Source organism: Molossus molossus, unplaced genomic scaffold (assembly GCF_014108415.1).
Source record: "Molossus molossus isolate mMolMol1 unplaced genomic scaffold, mMolMol1.p scaffold_m16_p_3, whole genome shotgun sequence".
In the NCBI taxonomy this organism is placed as follows: domain Eukaryota; kingdom Metazoa; phylum Chordata; class Mammalia; order Chiroptera; family Molossidae; genus Molossus; species Molossus molossus.
The window spans coordinates 63,112,174-63,133,763 of NW_023425366.1; the positions used below are offsets into that span (position 1 = coordinate 63,112,174).

At 38.4% G+C, this 21,590-nt stretch overlaps 1 protein-coding gene across 1 annotated transcript in view; it reads left to right on the forward strand.

Annotated features, from left to right (window-relative positions):
* Nucleotides 1-21,590, forward strand: part of ADGRV1 (adhesion G protein-coupled receptor V1) — a 526,552-nt gene that overhangs the window by 441,360 nt on the left and 63,602 nt on the right. Inside the window, exon 87 of the mRNA XM_036279419.1 lies at nucleotides 2,564-2,721. Within this exon, the coding sequence (XP_036135312.1) occupies nucleotides 2,564-2,721 (158 nt within the window). The remainder of the gene's footprint in view (nucleotides 1-2,563; nucleotides 2,722-21,590) is intronic.

A 21,590-nucleotide genomic window follows, 5' to 3' on the forward strand; every position in this document is an offset into this window, starting at 1 on the left:
ATTCCCAACATGATAGTCATAGTTTCCTAACTCCCACATCGATGTCCTGTGATCTAATCCTCAAACTACCTGCATGTACTGTACATCTTATTCAGTAGGACTGAAGGAAATTATGATTGATGAGGCTTTTTTTTTTCTTTGAAGGGTAGTTGTCTGACACCTTAATCCTTAGGAGAGGTGGTGCACAAGGCAGGTAGTTTTCATTGCAGGGAGACTGGGATGGAGTCACCGCTGGGCAGGAGGAGGACCCTGCAGCCCTGCAGAGCCTGCGGTAGACAGGAAAGCCAGGAGGGCTGCCCACAGGAACAGGCGTGCCAGGCGGCCAAAGCCCTCCTCGTTAATGATCTGCCCATATTGACTGGGCCGAGGGCAAACTGGGCACTCTCAGCAGCCTGGAACTCATGACCTCTGGGGCTCTGAAGAAACATTGGGGGGAAAGGGGTTGCTTCAGGATTGGATCATTTTCCCGCCCCTTTCTCTGAAAGAATGGGCCAGGGTAGCCAAGTCGTCGTACAAGCCGGGAGAATTATAAAGGAGAGTTTTAAGAGCAATGGCACTTAGGGAGTTTCCTTCTCTTCCTATGAGCCCTACAGACATGCCTGTTTGGTGCCAACCAACCGGAGGTCCACTTTCCCATTTCCCCAGGATGGTGTACCATCAGTTGGGGTTCCGTTTTCAAAGGTTGTCCTCTGAATCTAAAGCAAAGGAAAGATTTTAGGAAGGCACTTCAGTTAGAGAAGTGGGAACCGAAGGTGGTCAGCCACTGAAAAGTTTTCTGTGTTGGAGTCAAACCTGTACCCTAGCATTCTATATTAAAAAGTATTTTACTCCTAGAGCACCTCACAGTAGATTCAGTAACTATCCCCACTTCACAGCCTGACACTGAATTGTGATGACATTTCTCAAGGAAAAAATAGAGCTGCGAAGCCTGTGTCTTTGTCAGTGTCTGTGTTTCTCTGAGCACCTGTAGGCCAGTGTATGGAAGTAATTCCATAGTTCAGATGAAAACAAAACAAAAAATAATTTGAAGCCAATGTACATAGAAGTGACTAGCCAACATGATCACTATTTTTAGTGCAGAAATATATTCAAGACCAAGGCCATCAATGTTATCCTGTTTTATTTCATCCTGGGCCTTTTACCTGGAAGATACCGGTCTGTGTCACGCAGATGAGAGTACAGGGAAGACTCAGCCTCTGTGCCACCCAAATTAAATTCTGAAAGCCAGGAAATTCATCATTCTGACATCTCTTTGCAGATGCAGAATATGTGTTGAAATATCTCTTGAAATGTGTCTTGTTTACAAGAGGAATACATTGAGCAGATCATGTTAATTAGAAATAATACCTGGGTAAGGTCTTTGATAATGCATCTGTTTTTAAACATAAAATTGAGGCACTTTTTTTTCCAAGTGTCAAGAATGGATGTTTCCTTGGTTACCTATGTTTATTTCTTTTTATTCCCTTGAGTATTCTTCAGACTCTACTATTTCTTACCATGTTATAATCTAGGTTTTATGTATTAAAAATGGAGGAGTTGGGGGAAATGTTTGAAAAGAGTTCTACCTACTATTAAGATTTCTTGTAATTAAAAGTATCATAGTCTTGTAAGTTGTAACGGGCATGTCATTTTTAAGAATATCTCAACAGTACAGCTTTAATATTGAGAACTTATTTAATAGTCCTCCATTGTGACATTTTTTGTGAGAGATTTTATGTAAAGAACAAGAGGATTTTATAACTTGTAAGTAAAAATGTCCAGTTACATCCCTAAAACCATTTTTTTGTATAATTTCAGTGTTACTGGAATAAGTAAATAATGTAAGTTTACCTTGGCTTCATTTTTCTAAATAAACCTAGTAATAATAGATGCAGTTGAGCAGCATAGCTTCTAAATGGAAAATTGTCGTCATTTTCTTTTTTCTTTATTGATTTTAGATCGAGAGGAAGGGAGTGGGAGAGAGAGAGACAGAAACATCGATGACAGAGAACATCTATTGGCCTCCTCCTGCATGCCCCCCACTGGGGATCAGGCCCACAACCTGGGCATGTGCCCTGACTGGGAATCGAACCAGCAACCTCTTAGTGCATGGATCAACGCTCAAGCACTGAGCTACACTTGCTGGGCAGTTGTCATCATTTTCAAGAGAATTCATGGCTCTTCAGGAAATGTGTAGCTTAGGAATGACAGTTGAACCCTAGGAATCCTCAAATTTGCCATTAAACAATACCTTCTTTCATGCAGTCCCCAGTGTGATCTCGGTCTCATTAGGCCAAGAAGATAGAGCTGGAAAGCAAGTGTGCATTTCTTGAATTTATTTGGCCAGAACCTTTTAGGAAGTTTTCTGAGCATCTCAGGATACACGTTTCGTGGATCCTACTTTGTGAAGCAGTGGATAAGATTTAATCATATAGCCTCTACTCAAACAAAGCTTCAATTTGGCAAGCCAGAAATGTGCTTTTGCCAACACTTAGATACAAAGAGTTAGTATAAAGCAGTGATTCTGGATTTCAGAAATGTCTGTATTGAAGTTGCCTGAGTGATCTCTTCTCTTCTCTTTCAGGTGTTTCATCCCAAATGTCTATGCAGCTCTGTTCACCGCAGCTCTTATCCCTTTGATGTGCCTCGTGGTGGTGTTTGTGGTGTTCATCCACGCCTACCAGGTGAAACCCCAGTGGAAGGCATATGATGATGTCTTCAGAGGAAGAACAAATGCTGCAGGTTTGGAAGGAACCATATTTGTACTTTGGAGATGGGAACTTTTTAATGGTGTGGAAAATGTCACTGAAAATTTTTTATCAGAAAAATAGAGTGAAGTTAGACTCAGCTTTCAGCTCTATAGGTGAAGCTGTAGTCCACAATATCTCCTGCTTCTTGGTACTTCCTGACACCTCTTTCTTTAGGTCTCCGTAGGCTTTACTCCTAGTTTCAGTCTTGTCCTTAAGATATTTTTTAAGTATGTTTTTATTGATTATTTTTTTTAAGATGGAGAGGAAGGGAGAGACAAAAACATGGATATAAGAGAGAAACATCAATAGGCCACCTCCTGCACGCACCCTACTGGGGATCGAGCCTAAAACCTGGGCATATGCCCTGACCAGGAATTAAACCGGGACCTCTCAGTCCATGGGACAATGTTCAATCCACTGAGCCACACTGGCCACACCGTCCTTAATATATTAATGTCTCCCAGTCAGTATGGCTCAGTATTTGAGCATTGACCCATGCACCAAGAGGTCATCAGTTCAATTCCTAGTCAGGGCACAATGCCCAGGTTGTGGGCCCGATCCCCAGTGGGGGGCATGCAGGAGGCAGCCAATTGATGTTCTCTCTCATCAATGTTTCTATCTCTCTCTCTCCCTCTCCCTGCCTCTCTCTCTAAAAATCAATAAAGAAAAAAGAAACATATTAATGTCCAAGTAAATGAGTCACACAGTCTTTGGGAGTTGCTTTCCAAGGCTTCCTTCAACTTAAGCAGGAATAACCTATGTTCAACCTGTGACATTTATTCATTTCTTTCAGAACTTGAGAAGTCATCACACACAAACCTCCACAAAGCTCAGGAGTGCTGTGTTTTGCATATGGAGTTCTGCTTGTGCTGACAGATGTATAAAAACATATGTGGTCAGACAGCTTCATAAGTGGCTGCACATGTCTAGTCATTTAACAGTGCAAGTCTTTCCAGCTCCAACTGGCTTTCACTGCAGCTCATTTTTTCCCCTTTGAATCATACTTAGCACAGGTTTTTATGATCTGATTCTTTTTTTGTTGTTAGATTAGAGCCTCTTAGGAATTTTCTTAACTAGGAACAATAACCACACACCTACATACAGAAACTTAGTCTAAAATAGTGTGAGTGGCTGGAATATTAGGGAAAACCTCGTAAGCTGGGAATGGGGAAAATCCCTCTTGTGCCAATGAATAAGAGGAGTCTCCTCTCTTTTTTAAGCTTTGACAAATGTAGAGCCAAATGAATGAGAGGTATTCTTCACATTTTAAGTACTTCTCAGAGTTTAAGCAAGATACCGTATATGAAGTCCCTAGAACAGTGTCGAATATATCCTTGGGGGCTCAGTAGATAGTCCATTTATAGCATAATAAAATGAGGCACTGTAATGTAAGATAAGCCTTCTAGCGCCTGAACTAGATAAGGGAAAATGCAAAAAGATTTTCCTCATGATATAAAGAGAAGGGACTCTTTTATATTATTTTGTGGGGTCATTTGTATGATAGCTATATCTAGCTACCTCTTCTGTATTCTCTATCATTTAGTCTTTGAAATTTCCTCTTTGCAGAACCTCACCAATCATTGTATAGGCAGAAATATTGTTTAAGATTATGATTAATCTTCAATTATTCAATTATGAAACTATTTAATATAGAAATCCTACTTATTCATGGGACATAGAATTCTTTCAGAAACTATACTTTTATTAAACTTGGTATTCATTTTATTATAATACATATTCTTAAGGGAACAGTTATTAGTTTCTTTCCCCAAATGATAAGTTTTTTTCTATATAATATGAAGGTGCCCGTGTTTGTATGTTTTCAATAATGATAACATAAGGGCCTAACATATTGAGTTAATCCTTTTCATGCCTAAATCACTCCTGTGGACACATTAAATAAACAATTCTTTATCTGAAAAACATAGCCCTCAAGCATGAAACATAATTCTGGAAGTACCAACATACTTGTATTTCAACTAGGGAAACCTCTCTTGCAACAAAATATTAATAGAAGCATTGTTCTATTGTAGCTTTTCAAATACAGAAAATCTTTATGATATTTCTAATTCCTCTATTTTCATGACAATCCAATCTAATAGTTGTTACCTCATATTTGAACTCCTGCAGTATTTTCCTGATTGATCCCTGGTTCAAGTCCTTTTCTTGTCCATTTCATTTTATCAAATGTCTGTATTTCACACATGTAAAGTGGATTGCTTCGCCAGCACCATTGTCATTCAGGCTCTCTCTCATTGCCCAAAAGAGAAGTCCAGTCTTTCTAGCCTCCAATACAAGGCTCTCTATAGTCCACCCCTGGGTCAGCTGTCATCCCCAAGTTAGTTGCTATTTACCCTGCTCTCTGACGATGCCAGTTTATTTACTCTTTCCTAAAATTGCCTGATACTGTCATCTGTGTTCATGTAAGGAACCCTCAGCTTTAAACTCCTCATCATTGAGTGATAAGAACCATGTGTGTAATAAGTGATGTGGGGAAATGTTGATGAGAAAGCTGTGGCGAGGGCTATCACCCCCCTGTAATCTTCATTAGTTTCCCAAAGCTGTCCAACATAAACCCATAATCAAAGTCAAAATCATGTGCTGGCCAGTGTGGCTCAGTAGTTGAGTGTTGACCCATGCACCAAGAGGTTGCCGGTTCGATTCCTGGTTAAGGCACATGCCTAGGCTGTGGGCCCGATCCCCAGTGGGGGCATGCAGAAAGCGGCCAACTGATGTTTTCTCTCATCGGTGATATTTCTCTCTCTCTCTTTCCCTCTCCCTTTCTCTCTTTCTCTCAAATCGATAAAGAAAAAATATTTTTAAAAACATCATGTACTGGATAAACACACATTAATTCTCCTAGACCCCACTTTCCACAAGATACTACTAACTCTTTTATAAAAATTCTGGAAGCTCCCAATATGCTACCTCTTCTGTGAAGCCTTTGAAATTTCCTCTTTGCAGAACCTCACCAATAAGGTGAGGTTTCCCCCATCTGTACTATCAAAGAAGCATTTGTCCCTACAGCCATCATAGCACTTATTGTGGACTGGTGACTTGTTGGGTGTGTGTGGCTGATTTCCTTCACACATTAGGAATTCCCTGAGGGCAAGGGCCATTTATTATTCATCTCTGTATCACCAGGGTCTTGCAGAGTGCTCAGTGGATAGCAGGAGCATAATTAATATTTGCTGAATAAATTAATAATCATGAATGCATCGTAAAAACTTATAATTATAGGAATGAATATTTAAGCTAAATATGGCGTGAGAAGAAAAGAAATCTGTTATATCATCAAAAGTAGATATTCAAGGATTTATCTCATTGACCTGTTTGTAGGCATCACCTTTTGAAGGTTATTATTATTAAGACTATTTTTTCATTGACTTCTGTTATTTCCAAAACTATGCGTTCAGCTTTGATGTCAGACCGATCTTTTATATTTTCTTAGCAACCTGTTATAACCTACCTCCACTTGAATCTGCTCCACTTAGCTTGAATTCAAAATTTCTAGGAAAAAAAAATTGCTGTCTTATCTACCAAGGAACATTTGATTCTGTCTTTAAATCTTTCTGCTAAAATTCCATTGCATTGACTTGAAAATTTTCTAGTCAAGATGCCACTGTAAATTCATGTTTTCCCCTCTACCCTGCTCCATATACATAGCAGTTAAAGACAAGCTATAACAAGAGAAATTTTAAAAGAAGATGTACATTTCTATGGATCAGAAATGGAGCAGGAAAACAAAGTGGCCTGAAGCCATAGGCCCAGTGTTTTCTGGGTCCACAGGCAGGTGGCTGAGGGAGTATCTGAGCTGCTGGTGAACTGGAAATGAAAAAGTCCACCCACAGCAGGTGGAACTGTAGCAATAGCACCTGCATGAGAAAGAACTGCATGGTAGCTTGGGCTTTGGATTGTAGAAATCTGGGAGCCCAAGGAGAAAACAAAGCATCTCAGTAAATACCTGTGTGAAGCCTCTAGAGTCCATAGACTATATCTGTCATATCCATATGTCACCATGGGGTCGGGAGGCCCAAGACATCAAACTAGGCCTCTATGGAAAGCAGGGCTGAATGAAGGCAACTACAAAACCATTAGACAGAAAATGGTAGTGAGAGAAAGAGAGAGAGAGAATGCTTTCTACTCAAGATTAGCTCCAATGGCCCAGCCGGTGTGGCTCAGTGGTTGAGTGCCATCCCATGGACCAAGAGGTCACAGGTTCAATTCCCAGTTGGGGCACATGCCTGGGTTGCAGGCTCAATCCCCATTGGGGGTGTGCAGGAGGCAGCTGATTGATGTGTCTCTCTCATTGATGTTTCTGTCTCTCTCTCTAAAAATCAATAAAAAAAATATTTTAAAAGATTAGCTGCAATATAAAAATCCCAAACATTGAAGGAAAACTAACAAAGATAGTCTTTAAAATCAGCAATCAAAAAGTTGAATTCAAACTAGAAACATTTTTTAAAATAGAATAAACTCTGAATAACTTTAAATATGTTGACATATGGATATGACACAGATCCTCAATAATAGAAAGCAGGGCTTATCAAACTATGGTCCTAACAGCCACTCATCTGTTTTCCCATTTCATCTATTTATTTTTTTACAGTTTCATTGAGATATAATTTACATATCATAACGTTCATCTCTCTCAATTATACAGTTCAGTGGTCTTTAGTATATATATCACCACAATATAATTTTGTTTAACTATCACCATAATGTAATTTTTTAACATTTTCATAGTCCCCAACAGAAGCCTCATTAGTAGTGAGTCCCCATTGTTCACTTCCCTGAGCCCTAAGTAACCACTAATCAACTTTTTGTCTCTAGATTTATCTATTCTGGACATTGCTCATGTAGTGGGATCGTAGACTATGTCGTCTTGTGTGTCTGACTTCTTTCACTCAGCATAATGTTTTGGTGTTCATCCATATTGTAGCATGTATCAGTACATAGTTTCTTATTATTTCCAGATAATATTCCACTGTATGGATAGGCTACATTTTGCTTATTACTTATCAGTTGGTATTTGAGTTTTCACCTTTTGGCTATTATGAAGAATGCTGCCGTGGACATTCACATACAAGTTTTTATACTAACATGTCTTTTCATTTCCCAGGTATATACCTGAGATGGAATTGCTGGATTGTATGGTAGCTCTATGTTTAACATTTTGGAGAACTGCCTAATTGTTTTTCAAAGTGGCTGTGGTGACCTGTTTTTATAAATAAAGTGTTTTGGGGAACCTAGACACACCCATTTTTCACACATATTATATGGTTGCTTTTACAATACATAGTTGGTATATGTAGTACAACAGGGACTGTGTGGTCTGCAACATCTGACATAGTTAATATCAGGCCCTTTGCATAAAAATTGTGACGAATGACCCCTGGTATAAAGGAAGACATCCACTAAAATCATTTAAACATTAAAACAAAAATAGATATCAACAAATAAAATTAAAATTAATTGAAAATGAAATCTTGGGAATAAAAAATATACTAGTTGAAATTTTGAAATATCTTAATATTTGAGATAAACTCTAGATGAGGGAAATAATGAATTAGAACCTGACACTAGGATTGAGGAATTCACCAAGGAAACATACAACGAAGAGAAAATATGAAAGCAAAGCTAAGAGATATAAGAAGAGATTGCCAAAAGAAAAGAATACAGGGAATGGAAAAAAAGCAAGATTTAAAGAGAAAATGATTGAGAATTTTCCAGGAATTTATAGGTGTACATAATATAGGGGGGAAAGGGGGTAGAAGAATACTGAAATTTCTGGCATATTAGCAAAATATAAAGTACATTAGAAAGTTCCCACATCCATATTTTTTAAAAACTGGAGAGTGAGCAGCTTTTCTTTGCTTCTGATATTCCATGTTGTATGAGAAGTGGCACAAACCCACTCAGGACTTGATTCCATGGTGCAAACACCTAAATGTCAAAGGTAATGCAGACTGGTACCCAGCCTGCTCACTTTCTCATGAGCAACCCGCACTTTTTACATCACCTGTACACTTAATACCTGAGAAGGAGCGCGAGTATAATTAGTCTCAAGCAGACCCATCTTAATTCCCTGCTCCAAGTCCAAGCCTGCAAAAGCGACCCTTTTTCCTAAGACAGCTGACATGGTTTGTCGTCTAGTTATATTTTGCCCTGCATTGTTTAACTGGATGGCCATTTTTAAATATACAGTATTAAATAGTATTATGAAAAACAGATTCTCCAATACTACATCAAGAGGAGAAAATAAATCCCCTTTTCTTACAAAAGCACAATTTCCTAGTGTTATAAATGATGCTAAATCTTGAGTATTGTTGGTCAAACATTGTCAAGGGTTTTTGTTTGTTTGTTTATTTATAAATCACTTCTAACAATGAATATGATGCGTTATGAGAAAGAAAGTTCAATTTGTAGTTTTCTTGTAGCCGAACTGTTTTTGTTTGTTTGTTTGTTTGGTGTCAGTAACAATAATGATTGTGATTATTTATTTACCTTAGAGTTTTAGGTTTGGTAAAGTGATGCAATTAGTTGATACCAGCACCACCTATTTGAATAACTGAAGAGCTTGGATCAATCATCCATTAGGCCTGAAGTCTTTCCTGCAAACTAATCATTGTGTGCGTGTTGGATGTACCCAACAATAGGAGCCATTTTAAATCAACACTTGTGTGTTTGTCAGGACTGCTAAGTATCAATCCCTTTACAACTCTGTACTCTTTTGTTCCTGATATCCTTAATTTCAGCGTTCAAATAAACTCAGTGAAAGACAAAGGAAAGTGGGGTACAGAGAAAGAGCTGCTAGTAAATAAAACGTGCTCTGTGCTGTCTCCCAAAGAGGGCCACGGTCACTCCCTCCTCTTCAGAGCTTTGCCTGGGATGGTGATGACAGCTTGGCCTCCAGGCCTGTTGTGGGCCTGACTACCAACCACATTTTCGAAGGTCAGTGGCTCCTAATTCACTGATTCACTGGCCGCCTCCTCTCCAGTGGGCTGGATGTGCAGGGAGATGAGTCAGGATGAAGGTATGTTCTCTGAACTAAATTTCAATGTCTCAAACAGCATTTTAAACAAAGCCTGTAATTTTGGGGTTTGGTTTTGATCTCTGGCAGTGATAAGCTTGTCTCTTCTTTTAGGCTCATTAGAATTCACTGGCTCCTTTCTGATTCATCAACCAGTTCTTACGTGAGGGATGATTCACATAAAATCAGGGAAGGAAAATTAATTTAAATAAAAGAGGAAGTAGGTGATTGCAAATCCCTTTCTTATAAAAACCCCACACATATATTTCAGTACAATAGATACAAAGGTAAAGGAGGCTTGATCCAGCTAACCATGTATAACATGAATCTGAGTTATGTAGAATTTACCGCTACTGTAATAGCTGCTTCTCTACTTGGGAGCATACCTGAAAATGAATGCTTCCATTTTTTCTGAGGCTCCATTACTTTACATTATTAGTGAACAAAAATAGTAACATAAATCAAGATTCCATGGCTATTATGAAAATCATTGAGAACTTGTTATAATGAATATTACAAAGTAACATGGCATATGTCCTGACATTTACAAAATTTCAAATAGAGCCTGGTTGGTGTGGCTCAGTGGTTGAACATCGACCCATGCACCAAGAGGCCACTGGTTCGATTCCTGGTCAGGGCACACACCCAGGTTATGGGCTCAATCCCCAGTGATGGTTGTGCAGGAGGCGGCTAATCAGTGTTCTCTCTCATCAATGTTTCCATCTCTCTCTCCCTCTCCCCTCCTCTCTCTTTAATCAATAAAGAAATAAATAAAAAATAATAAAATTTCAAATAGAGTTCAAAGAAGCTCAGCGAAATCCAGAGGAAAAGGAAAGAGCTCCTGGTAAATGCAACAGACTCTGTCTTGTATTTTCTGAAGATGGGGGCCATCAGTTACCTTCCTCCTGTTGAGAACGAACATGCTACTTCTCATGTAAAGCAGTGGAGTTGATTTCACCACTCTTTAAGTGTGGATTGGCTTTGGACTTGCTTACACCAACATAGTATGATGGAAGTGATGCTGTCCCGTAATGGGTCTGGCCTTTAAGAGAACTAGTGGTTTCATCTTCTTTTCTTGTGGAATCTTATTACCCTGAGACCACCATGATGTTTGAAACCCAAGCTAGTCATGTGCAGTGGCCATGTGGTGGACATGTTTGGCCAGCCTTCTGCTTTTTCCGGCCCCTCAGCTCTGATTCCAGACATCAGAGTGAAGGAGAATTCTTACAGATTCCAACACAAGTAGATACCACACAGAGCAGAAAACTGCCTAGCTCAGACTGTAGGATTGTGAGAAATAATAAATTATGTTAAGCCACTAAGCTTTGTGGTGGTTTTATTATGTAGCTATAAATAGCTGAAACTACTCTGATTCTATAATTTTCTCACATCAAATTATGTCATTGTCATTTTAGATCTTATTGCTTGAAGGAGCATTCATGGCTTATAAATAAAAAAGGAAAAACACAACATAACATTTTTTTTTTCCTAAAGCAAAATTGAGGCTTCCACTAAAGCAGTAAAAGTAATCTTACCTAGTAACAGTATGTGCTTGAATTGGATCCAGAATGACCAATATAACAGGTTTCACATGTCCTTGGCAGTAAGCTGCTTGTTTGCAGTCTGCTCTCAGTTCCATTGCTCAGAAGAAAAGAAAACAATGCCTAGGGACCTAAGGAAAACCCCAGAGCTTCCCGGTGGACCATGAACAATCTCTTCCACTTGAGCTTTGAAAAACCTTTATGAATATAGTTCAGTCCTCCACGTTTTGCCAGTAGTGGTGGCGAAAGTCCAAAATTGTTTTTAAAAATGTTGTAGATGCTCGTCCTCTGTTTAGAGTCATATCCATGACCTCGGTCTTCAAAGATTCATGTCACAAATCTTTGAGCCCGAAAGAGGATGTGTTGTCAGTCTTCAGTGTTTGTTTTCTTCATGCTGGTTTAGAAAACATTTGGAATTTGATGATATTTATTAAAAACTAACATCGGGAATTGGTTTCCTAAGGCTTAAAACATGCAGATGAAAAGTACTATAAAAATAAAATCAAGGAGTTGAGATAAAACTTAAATTTCTATGTAAACTCATTATTTATACATCTAACCAAAGAAGACTGGGAACTTGTGATAGAGATGGGTCTTTCTAGCACTAAAGTTTCCTGAATATTTTTACCTCAGTGAACTGCCTTTCACCTAGTCCCAGTTACGCACTAATGAGGACAAGGGTAGTTCTCTATTTAGTCTATTAGAGTACTGAACTTTTAACTCCAATTTACATTTGTTTTCTGGGTGGACAGTGGGCACAGGGCATGGATATGGTCAGGTTGGCAGAAAGAGTAAAGAGCTGGACTGTGTATAAGTGGCAGGTGTGAATTTATCTGGGCCCTGGTAGTCATAATTACTATCTCCACCACCACTACCAATTAAGACTCACCATATGCCAGACGCTGTGCTAAGCATTTTGTGGATATTATCTCTATTTTTACAAGAATCCTATGAGGCAGGTATTACTATTCTAGAGTCAGGTAAGAAAATCAAGGAAATGAGCAGCACAGAAAAGTGTCCACGTGTGGGGTTGGCAGAGCCACGGGGGACCCTCTAGCCTTCCAGAGCTGCCTCCACGGCTAGCACCCATACCACTTTGTTACCCAAACTTTCATCAAGAAAAATAACATGTAAGCATTGAATTAAACCTAGAGAACTCTCATTTCGTAAAAGTAGTAGACTCCCTTCCCCAGGAAGACTTTGAAGTGACCTGGGCTTGCAAATTATCCCCCCTCTCTTCATGGTACTGAAACATCCCTAGCTGTCCTCGTTATCCTCATATGTAGTGCAGGGAAAATAACAGTGCTTAACTTCAGAGAGCTGTTTGAAGGATTGAATGTTCATATTAGGTCCTTAGTACCCCCTCTGGAATGTTCTCAGCACTGAGGATATGTTGGTATTTCCATTAGCATAACTCTTTTTTAATTTCTTCATTGACAGTTTAATATGACTTTTATTTTAGACTAGATTTATAAGATAAAATGAAACATTGAAGAAATAGTATTATAGAAATAGTATAACTCTTTTAATATGTGCAAATATAGTTGAATATGTCATCCCTTTGTCCCCTCTGAATCCTCTTTCTTTCTTCATGGTTATTCCTGGTGTATTAATGAGTTCGAGCTGCCATAACAAAATACCACACACTGGGTGGCTTAAACCACTGCAGTTTATTTTCTGGAGGCTGAGAAGGCCCACAGTCTGGTTGCCAGCCAATTCAATTCTTGATGAGGGCCCTCTTCCTGGCTTGCAGATGGTCATCTTCTTGCTGTGTCTTCACATAGTAAAGAGACAGTGCAGGGAGTTGGGGTGGGGTCATTCTCTGTGTCTTTTCTTATAAGGGTACTCATCCCATCATAAGGATTCCACCCTCATGACCTAATTGCCTTTCAAAGTCCCCATCTCCAAATATCCTTTTTCCAGCTATACTGAACTAGTGCTGTTGCCTAAAAGTGACATGATTTCTGATAACCCTGGACTTAAATAACACAACTGAATCTACTCTCACTTGCTGAGTTTATCAACAAGTTTATGTGTCTGGGAGAAGACGGGATGGAGCTGAAACTCATTTCCATCTTGACAGCCATTGTAAATAGTCTTCAGTGGGATGTTAGTAGAAGATATGGTTAGTATGGAATATGTTTAAAGCCAGTAACTGAAGCATCGCAGTAGCATTGCTGCTCAGGTGACCTGCACGCTTTTTGACCCTCAGTGCAGTTGGCACCTCTGGTAGTTGTATGCATACCATTACCATGCCTCAGTCTGACCCAGCGAATCAGTGACACTTCCCCCATTGTTTATCCTTTTTGTACATAGGCAAAGTGAATTTCTCATATATTTCCTTGGCAGTTTTTCTCCAAATTAACAAAACCTTTAAATTTTGATTTTCCTGGCATACTTCAGTCTTTTAAAAAATACTGTCTCCTTCTCAAACCCATTTTTATTTATCCTGGAAAAATTAACTGATGAGCCATTATTTTCTATTCCTTTGAAAGCTGCATAAAACAGTTATTCATGTTTATTGCTTTGAACTAAAGAGCACATTCTTTTTTTCTTTTTCTTTTTCTTTTTTTAGTGGATGACTGAAATCATTCATTTAACTCTTAGCTAATGAAATCACAATTTCTGATGTTTTTTAATGTATCCTTCTAAAATGTGTATTCAGACAGTTTCTAAAGAATGTATATAGCTAGCAATTAGAAAGCTCAGTTTTTTTAAGGCTACCTTATCTTGGAATATCTATGATATTGAAAACACTACATTCCCCCTTTGAGCTGGTCTATGAGTCACCTGTCAACATGGTGATCCTGTAATACACCAGTATATCATGGTGCCCTCTAATCAGCAAAATCCCAAAATTTTTAGGTGTAAATTTTGTTTTCGATTTGCAACTTTTTTCATGTGTTCTTTATAGCCATTTTCATTCTTTCTAGATACTTTCAATTTATGATTTAGTGTTTACACAGTTTTTTAAGTACAGTCACTAAATAATAGTTTATCATACTTTAATTAATCAACTGATACAATATTAAAGAAACGGTCTAGAAATAAGGGAAAATAGGGTTTCTAGGACTAGGAAAATAGGAAGTGGAAACAGGTAATCTGGGAAATTAGCAATTGTATTATATATATTTTTTAAATGTATGTTTGGCCCAATGCCCGTGATCAAAGTGCCATACTTAATATTTTACATATTATAAAACTCAGAAGGCTGAATAGCAGAAAATTAAATTTGTATAAGTTGTTTTCTTTCAGAAGAAAAGTACACCATATCCAAGGTGAAGATCCTTCACAAAACTTCGCTTGCCGTATCATAGCAGGAATGGCCTGCCTCGTTAAAGGCCACTTTCCCAACAACCAGCCGCAAGAGGCCACTCCTTCCAACTCATGGGATGTCTAAAATATTTTTCCTATTTTTAAATGTGTGCTTCTTGCTTACACCACCCGTTTTCGACGCATGGTGGTGTAATTCCCATTTCTCATCATATCCTCCCTTCCTAGGTCACCACTTCCGTCTCCACATCTCTCTCTGAGGACAGTGTCTTTCTGTCCTCTCCCTGCTCCTCACTCCACTTGTTATTCACTGTCATGGCGACCCCGCCCCCCACCCGTCATTGGATGTTCCAGGGATATTTGCACTAGCTCTTTTGATTTCCTCACCAACTTGGCTCCCTCCTTAAGCATTTTGCCAATCATCAGTCCTGTCAGTGCCTACATGTCTCTTCTGTTTACCAGCCAATCGGTACTACTCTGTAATAGATCCTAATTTATTCTAAGTAACCTTAAACTGGGCCATCTCTCCGCGTCACAAATCCTTTGGATTACCTGTCACTGATTCTTGGGTAATCTCTGAAGCAGCGTCCACTGCCCTGAAGTCTTGGGCGTAGTACATTTTATTCTCTCTTTCTATACAATTGTGAAATGATGTCACTTCACTCAACTTTCCTTATTTTTATATACTCATTTCTCCTGTCTTCCTGCTTTGCCACTTTTCCTCCCATTTCAGATAAGGAGGTAAACAATTCATTCTTACCAAAGCCAGTTCTCTGAGTTGTGCCCTTCATCTAGTTTTCTTCCCTTGGAACTTGTTTCATTCACTTTTACTTGCCCTACATCTTAAATCAATCTCTCTCTCTCTCTCTCTCTCTCTCTCTCTCTCTCTCTCTCTCTCTCTCTCTCTCCCCCCCCCCCCCCCCCCGTGTCTTTCGCCTCCATCTAAAACCATACATCACTCTTCACTGCCTTACCAAGTTCCTTCCCGGACTCACTCCTATAGCAGCAAACTTCTTGAAGAGTAGTCCATAGAAGCTAGCCGAACTCATCACCTTCTGCTCATTGCTAAATCTTAAGAACACCTTGCTAGTAGCCTTGGCCAGTTTGGCTCAGCAGTTAAAGCACTGTTGGCCTTGACCAAAGTGTATCAGGTTCCATTCTGGTCAAGGTCACGTACCTCAGTTGTGGTTCAATCCCCAGCCCTGGTCAGGGTCATGTGGGAGGCAACTAATCAATGTGTCTCTCTCACATTGATGTTTCTCTCTCCCTCTCTCTCTGTCTCTCTCTCCCCCTCCTCCCCCCCCCCCCCACTCTTGAAGATAAATGGAAAAATATTCTCTGGTGAGGATTTCAAAAAAAAGTAACTTGCTTATCCTCTTTCATTTAACACCTATAACTTTGGACCCTAAATCTACTGACCTCTTTCCTTGTGATCTTATCCTTAAACTCTTCTGCATAAATCAGTAAACCTTCTCGAATAGTCTGTCTGTCTGGGTTTTCATAATACTCTCTTTTTATTTTCCTGCTCAATCCAAGGCCATGCCACATGCTTCTTGTGACTCAACTCTGGAGTACATGTGTTTTCCAGGGATTGCCTTTGCCTTTTTCAAGTCATAGTAGTAATTTTCAAATCTGTCAACTTGAATCCAACTTTTCTCCCCAACTTATTTTCTATCCTCTCCCTGAGAGTAATATCTTGCCCTCAGGCAGTATAAAATTGGTCAGCAACTTTGTTCCCCTACTGGTCCCACTTGCTCTGATCACTGTTTTCTTTCCCTTTCTTCTCCTCTTCCTGTTACGCCTTTTCTTTTTTTTTCTAACCTTGAAGCCAGTATTATTTCTTTTACTCCACAGTCATAGGCATTTAGTTCAATAGTTATTAAAAAAATCATCAAAATCACACTTTCAGAAATTATGGTTTGATGAGGCACTGTACAGATGTACTGATTCAGAATCTCCAGTGTTGAAGTCCCAATATCTGTATGGTTTCAAAGTTTCTCATTGTTTTCTGATTAGGGGGTACCATGGTAGATTCTACTTCTGTAATATTTCTGTGTGTATCCCCTTCTTTCCACTGTGGGAGCCACTTCTCTGCCTTTCCCTTGCCTCAGCCTTCATTATCCCTCACTCTGACCACTGGTATCCATGCCCCCAGCATTCTCTCCACCATTTACTTTCCTATAAAATTCAAGCTCCGTTTGGATTAGGCCACACCTCTTCTCAGAACGGTCTCCATTTCCTGTAAAATAACCCTGTATTGCTTGGCCCTCAAGATCCCTTCATGACCCCGTGTTGCAAATATTCTCGCTATTTACCTTCATGGACCTTCAACTTCATTCAAAAGGAATAATTTACACTAATTGATACATTTGCCTTTTTGCATCTATTTGTGCTATTCCCACTACCCTAAGCTCAAAATTTACATGTTCAAATATAGCTCATCTTCAAGGCCCAGCTGAAATTTCTTCTTCCTCACAAAGGACTCCCTGATACCACTGACAGGAAGTAACTGCTGTTTTCCCTAAATTGTTATATAACTTGATTTCTCCTGATATTTATCTTCTACCTTTTATTAAAGTGTATGTATGTATATATGTACATATATATAATAGTATGTATATATACATATATAATATTTGAAAGAAAATCCATATGTAATTTATTTTTTATCACATTTAAGCTAATATATTTTTATGTTTGCTAATGAAATCTATTTCTTGAATAGCAAACAGTAGCCAAAGTTTATATATAAAACTGTTCTAAGTGTTCTGCATTTTAACCACTAAATCCTCACTGAATCTACAAAACCTTATTTGGGAGGTGCTAATATTATTTTCATTGTACAGATGAGTAAATTGTATATCGGAGCAGTTAAGTACCTTTCCAAGGTCACGTTACACAGCTGGCAGATGGCCTTCGAGTAATCTGGCCCCAGCCCATGCCGTACCACTCTACTCTTCTGCCTGTTTCATGAATAAATCCCACTCAGTCAACACCAATGCATGCACTGGGGTATGTTTTATTTTGTAATTGGCTCAAGGACCATATTTAAAATAGATCTTTCCTTTAAATTGAATTTGACAGAAACAAATTATAAAATTTATTATAAATAACCTTCAGGAAATCAAATAATGTGATTTATAATTATTATGTATCCACTTTAAGAAAGAAGTAGAAATTGGGTCATAGAAAAGACTAAAAGTATTGAAGAGCAATTTAAAGCCATCTTGTACAGTTTTATTAAAAAAAAAAAAAAGCATACATCAGTGTGGTTGTAAATCAGCAAGTTATTGAAATAAACAATATTTGATCTTTATATTCATTTACTTGTACAGTTTCCAAGAAACGTGGTGATTTCTCTCTCTCCATCATTTCACCCACCCACTCAATGCCAGAGTATTTGCAAATAAATACTTAATCTATGGTTATGATAAAGCTGCTTTGCCACCATGAATTTTTTTTTTTTAATTGTGGGGTTTTGTTTGTTTGTTTGTTTTTTACAAATGTGTTTCACAAACTTTGTAACAAAATTGATTTACCTGGTTAAAAAAAAAAGAAGAAAATAAACAACAGCAAATGTAGCAGTATTTGTTTAGCCTATTAAAAATGGAATTGAATAGTAAAAATAGTTCCATTTAGAGGGCTTGGGAAGCACAGTGACCACAAAACTCTATGGCTGCTCATTCGTTAATCTTACCTACTAATGCCAAACCCATGGAACCTAGAGTTAAATAAAATTGCAATGTTCTCACTAAGAGAGAGAGAGGGGAAGAGAGGGAGGGACAGAGAGAGAGAAGGAGGGAAGGAGGGAGGGAGGAAGGGAGGGAGGCAGGGAGGGAGGGAGGAAGGAAGGAAGGAAGGAAGGAAGGGAGGGAGGGAGGGAGGGAGGGAGGGAGGGAGGGAGGGAGGAGCTTTGAGCCTAGGACAAAAATAAGCTACTGCATCTACTTTACATTTACTACTACTATTTGACACCTGTGAAATAGTCTAACCATTAACAATTTTAACTCCAATAAAAACAAAAGAAAAAGAGTTGTAATTAAACATCTCACAATTGTCAAAGTCTACATATGACACAGACAGATACAGAAAGAAAATTATAAAAGTGTATCACTGGGTACAAATTACTTTGATCACTAATATACACATTCTGTCAATGTAGATATGATTATTTTATTTTATTTTTTTGGACAGCCACCTTCTCCCTAGATCATTCCCCTGGCATTCAGTCAGGGAATTGCCTTTCTTTCTTAACACAATGGTTTCCCTTTCTTTTCTCTGTAAGGGCTTGGTCCAAGCTTGTTAGAAAGAATGAGCAATAAGATATTAGTTTACTCCCATATGCATAAAAATCCCTGCCACACCTGTGGGTGCTTGTGCCATTGTCTAAACGGATAACGATAGGCCTTTAAGTAGTACAGATATCAGACAACTTTATGGTCTGTTATTGTTGTATATGTCTGAAAACAGCTCTGTAAGTGGGTTTGGTATTAATTTTCTCTATTTACAAATATAGTTCTTTAACAACAGAGACCAAGTATATCTCCAAAGCTTTGGGGAATTATACCTATAACATTATTTTTAAGATCTAACAATACCCTGATTATCTGATTGCTGATGAGAGAAGAAATGCAATTAATCACATTGACAGAGAGGAACCAAAATATTTAACTCCAGTAAATTTTTTAGAATAGTAACATAACAAAGGAAATAAAAACAAAACAAAACTTAAGTGTTGCTACAGTTTTGTAATGTAATGGCTAGAGAACCAAATTAAAGACAGAAAATAAGCATTCAGGTCAATTGGCATTCATCCAGACTAAGGACTGAGGGTTTACCAGAAAGCAGTTCTAGGAACTAACATATTTAACACATTGTAAAATTGTTTTCTTGCACACGTAGAATTATCTGTAGTGTTAATTTTTCTGAGACCTTGTGTCAGAATTGACTCAAGACTTCATTGTTGAAGTTGAACCTAATAAATCTTAATGACTGCAGTATATTGTTTTATCAAACTATAAAATTGTAACTGGATATTCATGGCCAAATACATAGTAACCTAATTTTCAACAATTATGAGGCCATTTAATAAGATGCAAAATATAGATGTAGGCAAGTTGAAAGATGCATTGTACATTTTCATTGTATTATAAAAGGCTGAGAGTGTTGGGAGCTGCTGGTAGGTGCCTGAGCATGCCTGGAGATAAGTGTTTTCAACTCTTCACAGCTAAGTAACTAACTAGTAATGTAGTTAGAAACTAGGACAAGCCAGTCTTCCATTGTTAGTTGGCTGAGTTCCTGATTGTTTTAGAACTCCTATCTTCTAAAAACTTTGTGATAATGTCATTTTATGAAATATTTATGAAATGTGTAGAAAATTACTATGTTGGTCGTGAACCCAATTGATAACTTTCCTTACCAGTTCCAAGACATTTTTCCTCACAAGATGAAAACAGACTATTTAACCTTTTCCTAAGAATCACAAATCTATTTGACCTCCCCCCGCACCACACACACACACACCCCAGCCCCAGTAGGTTAGCATCTGGCAACTTTGAAGTACATGGTTCAAATGGAATTATTCTAATAACAGTTGGTGCAAGGTCCATGTGGGTATGTCTCATCTAACTTGATTATTCTCCTTAGATTCGAAATTATAGCCTGCAAATTGAAAATTATATATAGCTTTTGCAAGGCAAGACCATAATTCTAGGCTTGTACCATTTTTTTTTCATTCCCAATAAATCACACTTAAAGTAGGCCTGACACTGGACTGTCCTTCAGCATTCAGGAGCACTCGAAGTCAGCCGTTGACAAAGTACTGCTGTTTAGGTTTTCAGCAGACTTCGAGACTCCTCTGAGAATTTGCTCGCATTCTTCCTCTTTTTCTCTTGAAAATATACTCAGGACCAGTACTGACTTTTTTTGTGCCTCCAGATCCAGTAGGATCCAGTATCTCACCTGTATAGATCCTACAAAATTAGGCTTGTCTTCTTCATATGTCAGTGAGGGTAAATCCACACAAGAAGGTGGTAGGCATAGACCTCCATTATAGTTATGTTTACTCTATGTACCTATGTCTAAGATAGGCCACAATATTCTATTTAAATTACCTTCAAGAGCAGAGGTTTGCAAATTGTAAGTCACAACATAATGGTGACTCTCCTTGCCAGCTTTTTAAAAGTGGGATGGGATGGGATGGGATGGATAGAATAGAATAGAATAGAATAGAATAGAATAGAATAGAATAGAATAGAATAGAATAGAATAGAATAGAATAGAATAGAACTATCAAAAGGTGGTGGAGGGGAATAGAAGACACAGGACTATTTAAAATAGGTTTGTGAGGAAGTTTTCAGTGACAGTCTGGATGTGGGACTTAGATTCTGTGCACTGAAAGCAACCCTTCTCCAAGTGTGATCTTCAGATTATATCAGGTAAAGAGAAGGTCCTGTAACCAAGTAAGTTTGGGAAATTCAGGTACAAAAAAAGTTAAACATGTTTCTTTATTACATGATATTTTGGCTCTTCAGATATGCAAGAGGGGGCTATCTGTAGCCATGCCCTGTTTTCCTAACTTGATTAAAGTCATGATCATGATGGGGATGAGGATGGTGACAAGTTAAGGCTTAGGAAGCACAAGCTTTGTTCTAGGCTCTGTGCTGACTGCTTTATGTGTGATCCCGTCCCGTTTGACGTAGTGTATGAGGGATGATCAGCCATGAGATAAATCTACGTGGGTGTTGGCACTCGGACTCAGAAAGAAGAGAAAGTTTGAGAGGAAGGATCCTAAGTTCAGCTTTGGAGTAACTCGTTTGAGACACTTTGGAATGCTCCAGGCCTGGAGAGATGGAGATGCATATTTGGAAATGGTTGACCCAAAAGGGATCATTGAAAGAAAGTGACTTTTCCATGCTGTACACCTGAAACTAATATAATATTGAATGTCAACTTTTATGGAAAAATAAAAAATAATAATTTTTAAAAATTTTAAAAGAAGGTGACTTTGAAGAT